At 35.2% G+C, this 16,593-nt stretch overlaps 1 protein-coding gene across 19 annotated transcripts; it reads left to right on the plus strand.

Annotated features, from left to right (window-relative positions):
- Positions 1-431: 431 nt before the first annotated feature.
- On the plus strand, positions 432-11,507 carry LOC141817613 (midasin-like). Of its 19 annotated transcripts, none has more exons than XM_074705255.1 (10): positions 432-933; positions 1,036-1,243; positions 5,894-5,998; positions 6,267-6,494; positions 6,664-6,963; positions 7,044-7,169; positions 7,239-8,949; positions 9,031-10,352; positions 10,431-10,543; positions 11,075-11,507. In XM_074705255.1, exons 2-6 carry the CDS (start codon positions 1,214-1,216, stop codon positions 7,128-7,130), a joined length of 750 nt encoding a protein of 249 aa, XP_074561356.1. In that variant the 5' UTR covers positions 432-933; positions 1,036-1,213; the 3' UTR covers positions 7,131-7,169; positions 7,239-8,949; positions 9,031-10,352; positions 10,431-10,543; positions 11,075-11,507. The 19 variants fall into 19 exon arrangements, with proteins under 19 accessions (XP_074561356.1, XP_074561360.1, XP_074561361.1 ...); XM_074705259.1 differs by lacking the exon at positions 11,075-11,507 and adding an exon at positions 2,207-2,359 and having other exon boundaries at positions 10,431-10,987; XM_074705260.1 differs by lacking the exon at positions 11,075-11,507 and adding an exon at positions 2,218-2,359 and having other exon boundaries at positions 10,431-10,987.
- Positions 11,508-16,593: the final 5,086 nt, after the last annotated feature.

Genomic DNA, 16,593 nt, shown 5'->3' on the forward strand with positions numbered 1-16,593 from the left:
CCCTCTCAATCTTTGTCTCCGCTCTTGATAAAAATTTATATCATAATTTATATGCTTTACTTTAATTTTTAAAAATGATATATTTTTATTTTAAAAATATTTATAACTCGTGATATAGTTAAAAAAATTTATTTTGAGTTTGATTAAGTGCGTACATGAGATCAAATGATTAGTTATTTTAAAAAAATATTTATTAAATGACTAGTCTAATTTTAGAAGTATAAATTTAATAAAAATTATTAATATAACTTTTTTAATGAAATTATAAAGAAAGAATATCTTAAATAATTTTACAAAATTACTCAAATGTTGTTGTATGGAAAAATATATATATATTTTTAAAATTCTATAATAAACTTGGAATCCCTTATATTTAAGTTCGGACCGTTGAAGCTTCTTCACCGCATCAACCCTCCTTCGCCCCCTGCCTTTTTCATCCTGCGTATTAGCAAAATATCCCAGCTTCCCCTCATTTCTCCTCCTATGAAAGCTTCGGGGCAAAGGAAGCACTTGCCTTCTGCTCCTCAGATCCCGTCCCCTTCTCGTTACCAGATCTGTTTCTTTGTAAGGCTCGTCGCTCTGCTGCACTGAACATCCCCTATCATTCTCAGCTGCGAAATCTCTTCTTTTCTAGGGTTTTCCCAAGCATTCGTCCCATCCCCTTCTCGCTACCAGATCTGTTTCTTTGTAAGGTTCGTCGCTCTGCTGCACTGAACATCCCCTATCATTCTCAGCTGCGAAATCTCTTCTTTTCTAGGGTTTTCCCAAGCATTCGTCCCATCCCCTTCTCGCTACCAGATCTGTTTCTTTGTAAGGTTCGTCGCTCTGCTGCACTGAACATCGCCTATCATTCTCAGTGAAATCTCTTCTTTTCAATGGTTTTCCCAAGCATTCGTAATCTTCCTTCAAGATCCCTCTCTCCCCCTTCTCCGCGTAAGATTCCCTTTTCTTCTCTTCTGTAGAGTCTGTTTCTTTCGTGGTTCTTCTTTTGTGTAGCATTCTTGCCCTTATTTGTTGTCGTTCTAGGTTCGCCAGGGGAAATGAGGACACCGGAGATCAACTGGGAGAGGCTGGTCAGGGAAGCGTTGTGCTGGGAGCGGTTGGGCGCAGTCGTTAGCAAGCAGCAGCCCGTCAGTGGCGGTGCAGGAAATGCGCCGCCATCCCTGACAAACAACACCAATATCGACGAGTGGACGAGCGGCAGACGAGATTGATGATGAGGACCGTAACATTGCGAGAATTTGTAAGTTCTATCTTTTTGATCTTGGTGTTTGTGAGTGTGCGGTCTCCTTACTGCTGCTTAGTACTTTAGTTGCAAGGCCCAACAGTTTATTTGGAATCGCTTACTTGTTTATACTTCCCATTTCACATTTGATTCTCTAATTTATTGAAGTTTCTTGAACTCGTTCTGAGATCCTTTAAAAGTATTTCCATTGTTGCTGTCGTTACTGCTCACTGTTGTACACTTTTCCTGTGACAGTAGTCTGATCTAGCAAACATAATCAATACTTTGTTGAAAACATTTGATGTTAAATGAGTTTTATGCAATTATGACTTGGTTGAGCTATTGATATGTTTGTGATAAATTCTATGGGTATCCTCTTCCCTTCTTTAGAACAACTCCTTTAGCCTTCTTAATTGTTGTTTCTTCTACTACTAATATTTCTTTGACTAAATATCCTCTGTATATCAACTTGTTCAAGCCCCTACTTTTTTCTGAGGTGTTATACCCCAACCATTACTAAGTAATCTTGGCATTCTTTAGCCTTCTTGATTGTTGTTTCTTCTACTACTAATATTTCTTTGACTAAATATCCTCTGTATATCAACTTGTTCAAGCCCCTACTTTTTTCTGAGGTGTTATACCCCAACCATTACTAAGTAATCTTGGCATTCTGGACTAGTAACACCGTACCAAATCATACTGACACACGATATTGGCATCACCAGTTCTGGTCATCATTTAACACATCTCCCCTTCCCTTGCCTTGCCTTTGTTCTATTCTTCAATATTTCAGATTGATTAACTAATGAAGATGCATGTTCCAATGGTGAAATATATGCTGATCAATCATCCATTTTGCTAATTCACATCTTACTCAAATGGTTGTAACCTTTTGTAATAAGCTTTTGAACAATATAGTATGTTCATTGTTTAGGAATTGAAAATTTTTATCATGAGATTTTTTACTTGTTCGTATCTTAGTAACATGACAGAGATAACATTGCCTACTTTGACTTTGGTGTGCATCTGCTGCAGTATGTGAGCATGCATATTCCTTGACACAAAACTTGGATCCTAACAGTGAGGGTAGAGGGTGTGCTACAGGTCAAAATTGGCTTGATGTCAGTCATAAAGGTACAATTGTTAACATTCTATTTTTTTTGCAACTCGTTAGAATTTCTTCACAATAGGCTTGACCTACCTTGTAGTACATCTGGACCAGCTATCACTTGTTGGAGCGGGCAGGGCTTTTTACATAGGTTTATTAGAGAAACTTCAAACTAAACTGAAACTGAAACTTTATATATACATGCTTGTATAAATTATGTATTTATATATACATGTATCACATATTTATCTAGATCTGTATGTCTAATTTATTCATGAATATACATATATATCCTTTATATTTACTTTGATCGTATTAGTCTACCATCACTCCAAACTGAAATCGAAATATTTCATAGTTTCCAAACTAGACTTGAACATAATAAACTGATAAATTGAGTTTTTTCAGTTTGGTTTCAATTGGCCTGCTTTGTTTTTTTCAGTTTTCAATTTTGGATGCTTAGCCAATTTCATTTGCACTTCCCCATGTCCAATTGTCATGTTGTTGTGACTCCGAAATTGGCTTCTTGTACTAGTTATTGTATGCTGATTGTCTACTCACGAACAATTAGATATTTAATTTCCTTTAACATATATTTTGGTCTAAAATTTTACAACAAAAACTTGCCAAGAGAGATGGTCGAACAATAGATTATAGCTAGGACATTGTTGTATGTAGGATTCTATAAACATTATAGGGACAAGAACAAAGGTGATGAATTCCGTGAAGACGAGATGAAGATGAGGGAGTCAGGTGTTTTTAGTGGCAACCTTGGAGAGTACGTGTTTTCTGTTAGTTGTATGTCAATGGTTCTTACAATTAGACACATTTTATTTAATTTTTTAATTTTGTCATTAACGAACGGTTCATATTCTTATCTATCAATTTTAGTGGCAACCTTGGAGAGACATGTTGGAATAAATAAAATTTGATCAATCAACACTGTCTCGATTATCAGTATAATATTTGCACAATTGTTGAGGACTTCCATGTAAACATATGATGTATAGAGTAAGTCTTCAATGATGGATCCTTGCCGTGAGGCTCTCTCCACAACTTTCTCAAACCAATTTTTGTAATTCTGTATGGTCACATTGTTGCCTCTCCACAACTTCCTCAAACCAATTTTGTAATTCTGTATAGCCACATTGTTGCCTTTCCACGACTCACAACTTCTAGTTATTTTTATTCCTTTAATGTTGGCTGCAATACTTTGTCTCTACATGGTTTGATTTCCTCAGTTTACATCTCTCCAGTTTCAAATCTTTCAATTGATTAATAGAATCACACAATTCTTTGCAGTTAATCAGTCCTAAGGAGAGTTATAATTATCTGTTAATCCTTTGTTTACTTATAATGATCAGTTAGTTAATTCTATTAATTAATTAGTAGATTTATTAGTCAATCCTATAAGAGGTTGTGCTAGTGAATATATTATATATTAAAAGGGCTTTATGATGTCTGTCAAACAGTTCGAGACTGTCATGTAAAGGATCTAAAGATGGACGATAACTGGAACAAGTTTGTAAATTTGTCGTTGATAAGTTGGGACTAACTAGGATAATGATGTAGATTGGGGCAACATTTATTTTATAATTCAATCTGAAAATACTAATCACCATTAAATTAACTACCAAAATCGAAAGATAACAAACTAAAATAGTCAACTTACCAAATAACCCGACTAATTATAAAAATAGAAATTTGAATTGAAAATTTGAATCTTATTTCCCAAGTTGTATCAGATAGTTAATTTTAATTTATAATAATAATAATCAACAAGTTGTATCTATGTTTTGAAGTCTTTTAAAAAGATCTAGAGTTTGTCGTTGATAAGATGGGACTAACAAGGATAATGATGTAGATTGGGGCAACATTTATTTTATAATTGAATTTGAAAATACTAATTACCATTAAATTAACTACCAAAATCGAAAGATAACAAACTAAAATAGTCAACTTACCAAATAACTCAACTAATTATAAAAATAGAAATTTGAATTGAAAATTTGAATCTTATTTCCTAATCTGCAACAGATAGTTAATTCTAATTTATAATAATAATCAGTAAGTTGTATCTATGTTTTGAAGTCTTTTAAAAAGATCTAGAGTCACCGGATAAAACTTTCAACCTTGTAAATGTTTCCTTTCTGATTGTCTATTTAATGACATTTACTTCACCATATTTTTTGCTATCAACTTCATAAAACTTTGAGTAAAATGATTAATGATTTTTATATTCACGTACTTTGGCACTAATTTGATTGTTTGTCAATTATTTTGGTTTATGATTGTTTGTTAGCTTTTAGTGGTTTAACATTTAGTTTCATTTATCAATATTGGACTTATAACTCATTTCATTTTATGTTCTTTAATGGACATATTTGCTCATTTGCACTGTATAAAATTTACAGTCATGTTTCACTTGAAAGAGATATTTTTCTCTCTCTTTATGTATGTCTAATAAGCACAAACACACTTGATATGTGCAAATGACAGAGTTTATAGGATTATGGTTAAATTAAGTGAGCATGCCTTTCCACAATCTCTAGCATTTACTTTGAAGTCCCAGCCATACTGTTTAACCCAACTTCTTTTTTATCACTATATACATAAGCATGCATATGGATGTACAGTTGCCTCACTTCTAGTAGTCTTATTTGTGATGGACAAGCATGCTACCCATAACTTTCATTTCCCTCCTAGTTGTTCATTTTCAGTATTGATAGAGATTCTTATTTGTCATTTTGTCTAACATTTGAGTCCTCATCTTACAAGAGCTTTGGATAGAAATTTCGACAGCGACAACATTGGGAAACTTCTAGTTAGATTTCTCTTCTAAATTGATGTTGCTAGTGTTCAATAGTTGCTCCCCTTCATCATCATCTTTTTCCTTTTTTGTGCTTACAAAGTTATACACTAAGTTAGCACATCAGCGTTGAGCCGGTTGAGGACTGATCCCTAGGGTCGGAATGAAACTCTTAATTTTGCTAGAATCCCTTGGACAACATTGTCTTTTATATAAATATTGTTGCATCTATGCAAGGTGATGTTTTTAGTAATATAAGGCCATGTATTCCTCTTTTAATTGTGTTAAAAAAATTCTATTACTTTACCTATGCTTAAACTGTTCATCCTAATTCTCTAAGCTTGTGCAATTTAAAAAGATGTCCATTGATCATGTTCATACTATCTTGATTGCTTTTCTCTCATTTTTACCATATATAGTATCTCGCCATCAAGTCCAGTTTATGAAATATAAAAATAATCAAGTTATTGTTTTGGCTTTTCATCATTGTTGTCTTAGGATTCTATGCATTTTATTTCTTGGAACTCTTTATGAATACAAAGTCTAAATGTAGCCTACATGACATTATCAGTTTTATTGAATTGGTTTAAAGAAATGGCTTACATGAGTCCAATTGTCAATGTAGTTGCTCATCTGTTCATATCACCACAGACCATTTGGTTCTTTGTATAATCAAATTTATTTAGATTTTTTTTATTTCCCATGTCAATGTGTCTTGAATATTAAATGCAATGCTCTTTTTATTCTTTAGGAAGTTTTACAACAACCTTTGATGCTCATTGTTCACCAAGAAGCAATATCAAAGAGGGAGAAAATTTCTACTTGGCATGAAAGTTGGACTTCCGATGGAGCAAATGTAGATGCCTTGCAGTGTCCCTTGTCTGTTATAAAAATCAACAATACAAAAAGATTTCTAAAATAATCCTTTTTCACTTGTGAAAAATATCTGAAATGTCTATATTCACATAATCCTTTTTGCTTTAGATTCTTTTGGTTTACTAGCTTGTTAACAAAAATGATATCTTATATGCTCAAGGTATGTTGAATCATATAACATTAGTTGTTTTCTTGATTCTCATGTTCTTGCCTGTTTGAACATTAAAATTTCCCTTGCATTATTGCAGGATTGTCAGATGTCAAACACGTTGACTTCTACAACTTCATTAAGTGAAATAGAGACATCATGGGAGGAAAGCTGGTTTTCAATTGAAAATATAAGTAGAAAGGCAGCTCAATTTGCTCATATTTGGAGACATGGAACTAAGAACCTCACAAAGAGATGGATGTTTGGCAATTTGTTAAAGGTTCTTGAAAAGAGTGGATTATCAAGGCATAGACACATATCTAATGAGGTAACCCTATATTGCCTTGTCTTTCCATACTTTTGACAAGTTAGCTGAACTTATATTTGGTGAAAATATATGCACATACTATTCCTTGAAATAACCGCTTTGCAATCTTTACTTTTCTTGTTTAACCAAATAAGTGTGCTTGCTTATTGATCTTTTTGCATACATTCAGCTTGGGATTAACATGTACTCTCATCCTTACAATGTGCTGCATTTACTCTTGCTTGGGGACTTGCATAAATCTTCTAGAAATATCAGCACCGGTAACCAGATTCAGTTTGACAATCGGGGAGATGATATTTGTGGTTTTAAGTGGAAGTCTACAAACATCACTTCTCAGGACAATAAAGGAGATGACATATTTGGTTCGAAGTGGAAGTTTGCAAATCAGCTTTATTTTAAAAACTTAGCTGTTATGAATCAGTTTCAAGAAGTTTGTCTTAATTTTAGCAAGGTTTTCAGTAAGGAGCAGGTAAGTCAAAGGACCAATTCCAAACTTCTAGTGATTTTTGTAATGTAACGTTTTACTTTTTTCACTGTCTCCTTTTGCAGGTTGATCAATCAAACTCTTTTTTTTGTCATCTAGTTTTCATCCAGCAAGAACAGAGAGATTTATCTATAGTGTATATAAGCAACTGAAGAAACTGCAATTGAAATTGCAGTGGATGAATGGAGGAGGTAAGATGTTAGATGCTTGATTTCACACTATATATGCCTATTACCTAATCTAACTTTGGATTCTTATAGAACAAAGTGAAGATCTCACTGTATCTATGAACCAATCTGCTCTCCTTATGTTAATGTGGAAGTAAAGGGTGATTATTTTCTTTCCCTTTGTTGTGACTTGAAATAATGGAATGTTAATTTGATTGGGTTTTTGTAGAATGTATTTGACAACTTGTCATGACAAGAGAGACAAATATGTTGCTTGGATCTTTCAAAAGTTATCACCTAGGTACCTGCAAGGTTATCAAGGATGAAGATGATTTAAAACTGCACATACTGACATAGACCAGCACTTGTTACAAGAATCACTGGATATGTACCTACTTTGCAATGATAGTATTGTTTCAGCAACTATTGACCACCCCTTCCTTGTTACCAAGAAAATGGAGGACCTTGTGATATCCAATTCTAAAATAATTGATGTTTTGAAGAATCTATTCTCGTATTTAGTTTTGACAAGGCTTTCCCAAGGTCCATTGGAGGCACCTTGCTGAGTCAGTTTGAATAGAGCATTAATAAGGTACTCATATGGTTTCAAATATCCTTTTCTCTTTATTATATTAATTGGTTTTCAAAATTTAGTATATTTGCACATCTTTATTCTTAATGTCTTTATCACAATTATCTAGTGTTCTCAGCTCATTCTCATTTTTTTTGACTCTTGCTTAATTGCTTCTTTGTACCAATATAGTTTTTGTACCGTTTATTTTGTATAGTGAGTAAATTATATTATATTATATTTTTTGTTTATTGCTCAAATATGATTGCTTGAATTATGACTGTTACAAACTATGAAAGGATAACATTATGAATTATTATTTCAAATTTGAGAAACTGTTTTTTAAAAGATTGAAAACATCCTTGATTTATTCCTAGTTTGATATGGTATGTTATACAGCATTTAGGACCAAATATATTTTCATTAACATAATGCTAATTCCTGAAGGCAGGATCATAGAGATCGCAGAAGCATCAATTTGTTTCCCATCGTTGAACTTCACGATGAACCATCTTGTCATCTGTTTATGCATAGCAGAAGCAATCAGCCATTTTTCTTTCAAAATATGAATTGATATCTGAATTGTCTGAAATGATGAGTCTGCCTCTGTCATCGTGAATTACTATTCTGTTAACTAGTCTTGATAGAATTGGTTGATTTTACAACGATCACATTGTGGTACAAATCTTTCTTTGTGTATTTTGCATGGGAAGATGAAGGTATTGATGTCTCAGATTGATAAGAATAAGCAGTTTGCTACTACTAGAGAAAATTCCATGAACCTAGAGATTTTTTATACTGAAAGTTATGAGCGAACAATTAAACTCTTGTTGGATGTTTATGAAAAAATGTACACAAACAATGCGTACAATTTACCTGTTCATGACTTATCAAGGCAAATAACTTTATGGAATCAACTTTTTCAGTCACATAAAAAGGTCCTACAACTAGAAGAAATTGATGATGCTGTTGGTGAAACAATTTCTGCAGCAGTGTGTTTTCACTCTTTTCACATTATCTTGTTACTTCATTCACTTTTTAGCTTAAACTTGCTAATGCTGACCTCTTATATGCACTTATTTATAGAGAAAATTTGTTGACTCGGCTTCGGATAGGAAAGATGAAGTGTGTTCTCAGATGCAGATACAACTTAAGCATCTTTATGTCCTTTTGGACATTATCCTAACTTTTGGAGATGGCATCCTATCTGAATTTTTGGATGTGCATGCAATAGTATGTTTTTCTATTGTTCAATTACTAGCTTCTAATTTTTTTGTTAGATAGCTGTTCTAATTGGTTGGTTGTTATGCACAGGTAGCTGAACTAACAATTGTGCTCATCCATATATTTATATTGATTTTTTCTAAAGGATTTGGATCATCACAAGAAACAGAAAACTCAAAGCGCGATGGGACTGAAGATGCTAGTGGAACAGGAATGGGAGAGGGTGAAAGAGTTAATGACGTAAGTGATTAGATTGAGGATGTATCTCAGCTCCTTGGTACATCTGAGAAGGTAAATTTAGTGCATAGTTTATTTCAGCTCCTTGGTATTTTATGACAGAAGTAGCTTGACTGTTGTAAATCTTGAAGCATGATGGACAGGATGAGTTTGAAAAACAGATTAATTCCAATGATAAAAAATAGAAATGGAAAAAGATTTTGATGGTGAAACATTCACTGTTAGTGAGGATTCAGAAGATGATGACCTTGAGGATGATGAGGACTTGAACTTGGATTCTCAAATAGGATAGACAACAGAGGGTGACTAGATAGTTGATGAGAAACTTTGGGATGGGGATGAAGATGATAATACTAAAAATCTTTACTGCAATAGAGTGATCGTAAAGAAAAGGACTTTGATATAAGAAAGGAGGCTGGTGGGAGATCCTTTAGAGCTGTTATCAAGGAATACATTTCTCTAGTAACAAATAATTTTCTTGAAATCCATTTCTTTTGGGCTGGAAAGGTACTTGCTGCGTACCATATAGAGGATATTATGGCCCTTCCATCTCTGCTATCAGTGTATATCCTCATGGTAGTCATGCAAAGCATAATTTCACTTTCTTATTTGATATGGCTAATTCTAAATATTTAGAATGATCACAGATTTTACACCTACTGTATTGAACAAACCACTGACAGAAGCTGATAATACTAAACCACTCATAGAAGATGATAATACTAAAAAGCTTTTACTGCAACAGAGTGATCGTAAAGAAAAGGACTTTGATATAAGAAAGGAGGCTAGTGGGAGATCCTTTAGAGTTGTTGTTAAGGAATACATTTCTCCAGTAACAAACAATTTTCTTGAAATCCATTTCTTTTGGATTGGAAAGGTACTTGCTGCATGCCATATAGAAGATATTATGGCCCTTCCATCTCTTCTATTAGTGTATACCCTTATGGTTGTTATGCAAAGCAGAATTTCACTTTCTTATTTGATATGACTAACTCCAAATATTTAGAATGATCGCAGATTTTACATCTACTGTATTGAACAAACCACTGACAGCAAGCCCTGAAAATGGCCATAAACTGGTGTTTTGGCTGGTGTTGTTGTTGTAGTGTTCTTAGCGATATGTGCAACCTTTATGTTAATTCAAAGACAAAAAAGGATAAATGAACAATCTAAAGGTACTTATCAACATACTAATCTCTCATATAGCTATGTCTTAATTAACATGTTAGATCTCTTTGCAAAATGTTTTGCAGTATTAAAAGGCCTAGATGTGAAGTACATCTTTAGTTATGCTGAACTGAGGGTTGCGACCGAAGACTTCAATCCTACCAACATATTGAGAGGAGGTTTTGGCCTAGTGTTTAAGGTAAGTATATTTAGTTTAGTGGATAACAAGTTTACTTCCCTGCATCATCTATATAACATAATTTGGATGGTTAACAAATTTTTTAAGAGCATCATGCATTAAGTTTCAAGAAGGAATTCATATTGGTTAATAATTTAATGGTGAAGTGAAAATTATTATTTACTATATTTTTACATTAAGTTACCAATCCTTTATCGATACAATAATAAGTTGGACCAATTGAAGCAAATTGGCATGCCGATGAGAATGTTGAAGTTGTCAAGTGCATTCCAAAACTTACAGAGCCAACAGAAAGATTAGAGGTAAAAATAAATATATAATTTGATAGTTTTTCACTCGTATCATACTGTAGCTATTTGTACTTTTAATGTTTCAAACATTCTTCTCATTGTTAGAATTTCTGCCATTTGAATATTATGTCATATTGATCTTTGCATTTTGAAAGACTCACTGCTGTTAAAGATGTGTTACTTTCAACTATTTGAGATCTCACTAAATGACTTTTGGTATACTAATCCTCTAGTTCTCCAGTTGGCATTTCAGTATAGTATTGTTCAAGAATTGAAAGATGAATCAGAATTTGTTTGAGGACCAGCAACAACAGCTAGAATCCGATGTTGAGAAGCCATCTTTGTTCCTATGGAGATTATGCAGCACATCATAAATCTTTCTACTGTCGTCGATAGACTTTGCAAACAAATGCGGCATATCATAAATCTTTTGTGTCCTCACGACTAAGGGTTTGCTCCTCTCACTAGTCAGGGTGGGATTTGCCCCATCGAATTCTTATTATTTTTGGTCGCGAGATAGAACTCTTCTCTCTAGTCTAAATGAAACAAATATTTTGGTAATCTAGGTATTCTTATAATTATTTATGGTCGTGGGATTGAACTCCTCTTCCTCTTGGATTATAATCGATATTAAGCTATTTTGGGCTTTTTTATACTTATTATTTTCATGACCGTGAGAGCTTCTTTCCTCAGTGGATTATAATTGAAATTCAGGTATTCCGAACATTTTTATTTTTGGCCATGAGATTGAGTTTCTGCTCTCGGTTGAATTATAATCGGTGTTCAAGTATTTCGGATATTCTTATTCTTGGTCATGGGATTGAGTTCCTTTTTCTGATCAGATTATAATTGGTATTCAAGTATTTTGGATATTCTTCATGGCTGTGGGATCGAGCTCCTCGCCTCGATCAGTATTCAGGTATTCCGGACATTTTTATTAACCATGGGATTGAGGTTCTCTCTCTAGTCGGATTACAGTCTGTGTTTAGGCAATCTGGATATTCTTATTTATCTTCATAGCCGTGGGATTGAACCACTCTCCTCGGTCGGATTATAATTGGATTCATGTATTCTAGCATTATTATCTTCATGGTCGTTGGATTGAGCTCTTCTCTTAGGACAGATTATAATTGTTATTCAGGTGTTCTGGACATACCTATTCTTAACTGTGGGATTGAGTTCTTCACCCCAATCATATTATGATTGATATTTAAGTATTTTGGGTATTCTGGGCATTTTTATGCTGATTATTTTTATGATCGTGGGATCAAACTTCTCTCTCCATTCGGATTAGAATCGGTATTCAGGTATTTTAGACATTTTTATGTTTATTATTCAGACCCATGAGATTAAGATTTTCTTTTCGATCAGATTATAATCGATATTCAGCTATTTCGGATATTTTTATTCTTAATTGTGGGATCGAGCTTCTCTCCTCGATCAGATTACAATCGGTACTTAGGTATTCTATGCATTCTTATTATTATCTTTATTATTGTGGGATTGAACTCCTCTTTTTGTTCGGATTATAATAGATATTTTGGGCATTCTTATGTTTATTATTTTCATAGTTGTGGGATCGAGCTCCTCTCCTGTTGGATTATAATCGATATTCAAATATTTCAGACATTCTTATTCTTGGTCGTGGGATTGAGCTCCTATTCTCGATCAGAGATTTTCTACTGGTGAAATGGATGAATGTTTATGTCACGAATTGGGAGATAGCCGTCCGAAAAATTTCGGTAGCACCTTCCCAGTGTCACTAACAATTCCCTGTATACATACATATATAAAGGCCCACACGGCCTATCCATATTACAAAATATGGATTTAAACAAGAAATGAAAATAAAAGTGACCCACACGGCCACATACACATCCTACACAATGCATAAGAATGGAATTCTAATTCTACATAGCAAATAAGAAATAAACTCGTAAAGTAACGACAAATCCAAAGTTTCGTAAACAGAAACGTAACAAGAACGAGTATGTAATCAAAATAGGAAATATGCAATAGTTTTGAAAACACCGAAACGAAATCAGAAAGTCCGATACGGTAGAAAGTAAACCAACGATACAAGTATACCACACATGCTACAAACACATCCCACACAACACACATAAAGTCCTCATCGTGAGATGACATCACTGGCAGATCTCTGGCATCCTCTGTAAGCTCCTACCTGATATTTGGGAAGACAGAAAAATCCCAGGGTCCAAAAGATGTGAGTACAAATACTCAGTGGGTAATATAGAAAGACAGTGCATGAATAAAAGAAATAGCAAAAGGATAGGTACATACCAAAGGTCAACAAGGTATCAAGAATATCTCTGCAAATAATAACAACTAACATGGATCTCATGTAATGCACCATATGAATGACATGTCAAGCATAGTGCAACAGTCAAGAATCAAACAAGTAGACAATCAAAATGCAGTATCAGTACGGTCCAATACATATATATCATGCACATGATGTGCATATGCATGATGCAACTGCCCCACTCACTACAGCACTCGTGCAAACATCTAAGGCTGGGATGGCCGGCATCTGGGGATCAGTACTCCGCGCCCTACAACAAAGTAGTCTGGTGATCCAAATCAGGGATCAGTGCTCCGCGTCCGGTGATCCCGTAGCTATGATAAGCTACAAATCCTATGGCCGATATTTGTCCTCTAATACTCATCACCGACGTACCAACCATGTACTCTCCGAGTACCACCCCTACCCGGTGTCGAGGCAAATCATCGACTCGGCTGCGTACTGCCATACAGCTACCATCACCGCGATAGAAATAGGGTATGATAACCATCTATATCAATATATTACTACCAGTCATCTACCATCACGATAGACCCACAACAATGGGATTTACAATCGTTATCATGCATCATGATGAGATGCTCAAATCATAGTAATCAGCATCTATCATACTAATCAATAAGCGTAAGTATAAGTCATGATGATGTTAGGTATCATAAGGAAAGATCCATAGCAATAAGGATCACAGATGTCATATCAATGATAGAAACAATAATCAGGAATGATAATCCAAGATCAATCGAAACAAAGGCAAGCATGGTATCAACATGAATAATGTAAGAAGTATCCATGTAATAGTAAGGAACAGAATCTAGGTATCAACAACGATAACTACAACAGAATCATGCACTGAAAAAAGAAAGAACTGTATTGACCAAATATAGTAAATTACCCACCTAATAAATCGCAGGTAAAATAATAGAACCCCCAAAAATAGATCCTCGTATCAAAAGAACTCCTATAATCGCTCAAGGTCCTGCAAAAAGAATAATACATCCCTAAATGCAATGTCATAACACCAAGAAACTCTAATCAATTTAGAGTTAGTTTAATTCCATTTAGGGTTAGACCAATCTAACCGTTGGATTGTGATTATCAGGATTTAATCAAACTATCAATTAGTTGTATTAATAGTTTAATACAACTAATTCCGTATTCAATCAAATCCAGGATAACCCATATTAGGTTCATAAACCCATTCTAACCTAGTAGGATTTTAATTCAAATCCCTGCTAGGAACCAAGTAGGTTTCTATTAACACAAGTTAACTAATTAACTGATTAATTGTCATAACCAATTAATTAATTAATTGTATTAACTCATTAACCTAAATGATTTCAGGTTTAATTAAACCTAAACTAATCAATCCAATCTTAACCAGCTTAATCATGGTTGGTTAGACTCAAACTAAGGTTAACAATCACTTAACTGATTTTATTAAACAATCTACTAGGTCTTAATCCCCAAACGATAATTTGATCAGAACCTTACCCAATAATAAACAACCTATAATTTATTGCTAACAATGCTTAATCAAATTCAAGGAAGAACTCACCTCCAATAGAACTGATTATGCCCTAAACCTCCTTGATCAGTCCTAACTCAATTCTTCCCAGCTCCAGAATCAATTCCAGCTTAGGTTTCAATCTTCCTTCTCTGTTCAAAATCCAACAATACTGATCAAGCCACTAAACTTGTTGCTAACCAAGCAAACCAAATCGGAGTCTAGAATTTACCTCAAATCTCAAATTCCTAGTGCCCTAGGGAGCCTGATCAGAAGCTCCCTTCTCCCTTTGATCAAAAACCACAGTGCTAACTGATGCTGGCGTAGTGCGGAGGGAGATGATGGCGAGAAAACAGAAGGGCAGATCCAGTTCTTAACTCCGTTTCTTGATCCTTTCTCCTTCTTTCCTTACGGATCCAACGGAATTGATCCTTGATCTGATCAAATCACCACAGCGAGCTATGAGGATGACAATCAGTAGGAAATCCAAAGAACTTCATCAACAAAACAGTTTAACAACTCCATTATGATCACCGATTGGGTTCAAGGATCTTACCTCTATGGGGTTCCAAATCAAGCCCTAGAATTTTTTGCCCTAGATCCGTTCACTCAAGCCAAGAAATGCAGTCGGCCGAATCAAGATCCAAGCTCCTTCAACCCTAGATCCAAGCTCCTTCAACCTTGCCACCGATAAATCCTAATGCAGGCTGTGAAGAATCGAAAGAAACTGGGAATCCGAAGAGATCTAAAGAAATCCTTAAAAGAAACCCTCAAATCTTCGGAGATTTCTTGAACTCGATCACTTACCCGATCCATTGCCGATCTCCGCCTCTTCCACCGCTTGCCTCCTGACCACGCCTCCTCCGACGATGAAACGAGGGAAGGATCAACTCTTCTGATCGCCGGCAACTCTGGTCTTCATCGGCACAGGTAGCGACCCCCTGCGATCCGTGCGTCGGCGAACAAGAGCAAGAACAGGGGAAGAGGAACCGAAAGCAGAGGATTAAATCGCGGAGGGGAAGATGTCGCGACTTTAACCCCTTCTTACCGGGTTTCAGCTTAACGGGTTGGGATAACCATTCATATTAACTTAAACCATTAGGTAAATTGGGCTTTGTAAATTGGGTTCTAATTTGACTTTATCTAATTAACTTAATTTATTTTCATTTAACCGGTTTAATAATTATTTATAATTAGGGTAAATTTTACAAATTACCCTTAAAGGTTCGGTATTTTACATTCTCTCCCACTAACAAAAATTTGGTCCCCAAATTTAATAACTTCAAACTACAATGCAGAAATACTATGAAAATTAAAATCATACCTCAAGCAAATAGATGGGGATATCGAGCTCGGATAACATCCTCCAGCTCCCATGTAGCCTCCTCATCTGAATGATGCTGCCATCCGACTTTTACAAGTCGAATGGTTTTGTTCCGCAACTGCCGTTCTTTCCGGTCAAGAATCCGCATCGGAATCTTCTCATAAGTCGCGTCCGGCTGGAGAGGAATAGGTACTTCCTTCAGAACATGCGAAGGATGAGGTACGTATTTCCGCAGCATAGAAACATGAAATACGTTATGAACACCCGCAAGTGTCGGCGGTAATGCCAGGCGGTATGCTACCTCGCCAATCCGCTCTAGTATCTCAAAGGGACCAATGTAGCGTGGAGCAAGCTTCCCTTTCAGTCCGAACCTCTTCACCCCTTTCGTGGGTGCAACTCGCAGAAACACATGATCGCCCACAAAGAACTCCAATGGCCGACGTCTCCGATCTGCATAACTTTTCTGCCTATCCTGAGCCTCTGCCATACGTCGTCGGATAACTCGAATCAGCTCTGCCTCGTGCTGTATACTCTGTGGACCCAATAACTGTCGCTCGCCGACCTCCTCCCACAATACCGGAGATCGACAGGGTCTACCATACAATG

This window comes from Curcuma longa, unplaced genomic scaffold (genome assembly GCF_044706935.1).
Source record: "Curcuma longa cultivar G26 ecotype Majalengka, Jawa Barat unplaced genomic scaffold, ITB_CL_G26_1.1 contig_21240, whole genome shotgun sequence".
Classification (NCBI taxonomy): domain Eukaryota; kingdom Viridiplantae; phylum Streptophyta; class Magnoliopsida; order Zingiberales; family Zingiberaceae; genus Curcuma; species Curcuma longa.